The 2,194-nt window shown below is 53.2% G+C and overlaps 1 protein-coding gene across 1 annotated transcript; it reads left to right on the top strand.

Annotated features, from left to right (window-relative positions):
• The first annotated feature begins 290 nt into the window (after positions 1-290).
• Positions 291-1,968, top strand: RNASE1 (ribonuclease A family member 1, pancreatic). The gene is made up of 2 exons (XM_058738412.1): positions 291-598; positions 1,260-1,968. Exon 2 carries the CDS (start codon positions 1,289-1,291, stop codon positions 1,742-1,744), a length of 456 nt encoding a protein of 151 aa, XP_058594395.1. The 5' UTR covers positions 291-598; positions 1,260-1,288; the 3' UTR covers positions 1,745-1,968.
• Positions 1,969-2,194: the final 226 nt, after the last annotated feature.

The raw sequence follows: 2,194 nt of genomic DNA, 5'->3' as shown, positions 1-2,194 counted from the left end.
ACCCACACACTCACCTTCTGAACCCACGTCGGCTGCAGTGGCCACACTGGGCTAGGTCACAGGCGGGCACTACCTCCCTGCCCCTGGACCTGAGAAGCCTCCAGCTGGACGCCTCACCTCCCTCCTCACAGAAGGAATTTCAACCGCTCCAGGACTCCTGGGGAGAGAGAGGACCTTCATTTCCCTCCTGCTTGGTGATCACATGTTTATGTGTCCTCTGCTAACCACTACTGAGGGCTCTTTGGTGAAAATGGCCCTGAGATTACAAAGACTTTGCTGGAGTTCAGGCACCAGTGCTGTGGTGACTTTCTCTGCTGCTCCTTGTGAACCAGCAGACCCATGAGATTCACAGGAAGGTTCCTATAGGCAAAGACTCATCCTTCCCAGCAATGCTGCAAAAGTTTGGCCTGGCTGATTCCTCACCCCTCGCTCCCAACGTCCTTGATTCCCTCTGGACTGAAAGCAAGATGCTCCTCCCACCCTTCTTTTCTTAGAAGCCAAGCCCCTTTGTAATCTATATAAGATTCATACCCCGGGGATCCAGGGATTGCAGAGACTGGCCTTCTGCTCTCACCTGGAGACAAAGCTAGAGACCCAGGTCAGTAGCCCAAGAGGCGGTCTCAGGGACTCCTTCTGCTTAAGGGTTGGAGAAGAGGAATCAGGGTGGGTGAGGCTCGCATGGAGAAAGCTTGGGCTAGGCAAATATCCAGATGGAGCATGGGAGCTGCAGACAACTAATGAATGGGGCTGGAGAAGGAGCAGCAGCCCCCCTGCCCCAAGCTGGGGGACACAAGCACCTCTCTTTGGAATACAATGGCATCCCTTTGTGATGCCAGTGTTGGGCAGTGGGCTGCTTCCCTTGTGTTGGAGGACAACAGGGCTCTGTCAGTTATGATCCTAGATGTTCTGGTGGTATCTCAGGGATGCAATTTAGCTCACAGTTTATTCAAAAGGATTTTCTAATGAGCCACTTGAGTTCTGGGTCTAGACGTATTTTAAATTTAAAACTCTCTAGTATTCAGGCACAGGACTGCAGGATTTGAGGTCACTTTCAATGTCACCACCTGGAGGGGAAGACCACCTCTCTCTAGCTAGTGGGAGAACAGTGTATGTGAGTGTGTTGTTACTTGGAAAATTGTGCAGAGGGAGGGATATCTTTCTGGAGGACCCAAAGGGAGACTGTGAGCCAGGGAGGCCACAGGTAGGAGCTGGGGTTCTCTTTCTCAGGCAGTGCTTTCTCTCTCCTCTCCCTTTCCTAGCTAGGCTCTCCCAGGGAAGTGAGACCACCATGGCTCAGAAAAGTTTCTGCATCTGGTTCCCACTTCTGGTCCTGGTGCTGCTGGCGCTGGGGTACGTCCAGCCTTCTCTGGGCAAGGAATCCCGGGCCATGAAGTTCCAGCGGCAGCACGTGGACTCGAACCTCACCAACTATGGCCGCAACTACTGCAACGAAATGATGAGGCGCCGGGAAATGACAGATGGACGGTGCAAGCCGGTGAACACCTTTGTACATGAGCCTCTGGCAGATGTCCAGGACGTCTGCCTCCAGGGAAATGTCACCTGCAAGAATGGGCAGCCCAACTGCCACCAGAGTTTCTCAAAGATGAGTATCACCGACTGCCACCTGAGGCCTGGCTCCAGATACCCCAGATGTACATATGAGACCACCCAGAAACATAAATACATCATCGTGGCCTGTGAGGGGGACCCGTATGTGCCAGTCCACTTTGATGATTCTGTTTAGGTCTCCACCTGAGGCCGGAGCAGTGAGATGCACCCCCTCACCACTGTGACCCCTGCGTCTCCCCTCTCCCTTCCCTGCCCTGAGGGAAATAACTCAAGTTGGTGCTCCTCTCCAGTACACAAATGCTTCCCTGCCCAAGGCTTGCCCTTGCATGGTTTGAGGGGTGAGGTGTGCCCCATGTTAACCACTTCACAGCTTCTTTCAATAAAACACAGTTGCATCCACCTGTATTTCTTTTCTTTTCTTTCTTTTTTGAAAGAGAGTGAGGTGGGGAGGGGCAGGGAGGGACAGAGAGACAGAGAGAGAATCCAGCTCCCGGCCTGACTCGGGGCTCACACTCGTGAGCTGAGCTGTGAGATCATAACCTGAGCTGAAGTCAGATGTTTAACCAACTGAGCCACCCGGGCACCCCTCCACCTGAATTTCTGAAGCTGGCCTCATCCTCGTACT

Source organism: Neofelis nebulosa, chromosome 7 (genome assembly GCF_028018385.1).
Source record: "Neofelis nebulosa isolate mNeoNeb1 chromosome 7, mNeoNeb1.pri, whole genome shotgun sequence".
In the NCBI taxonomy this organism is placed as follows: domain Eukaryota; kingdom Metazoa; phylum Chordata; class Mammalia; order Carnivora; family Felidae; genus Neofelis; species Neofelis nebulosa.
Note: the sequence above shows the minus strand (reverse complement) of the source record. Positions and strands in the feature narration are given on the sequence as shown.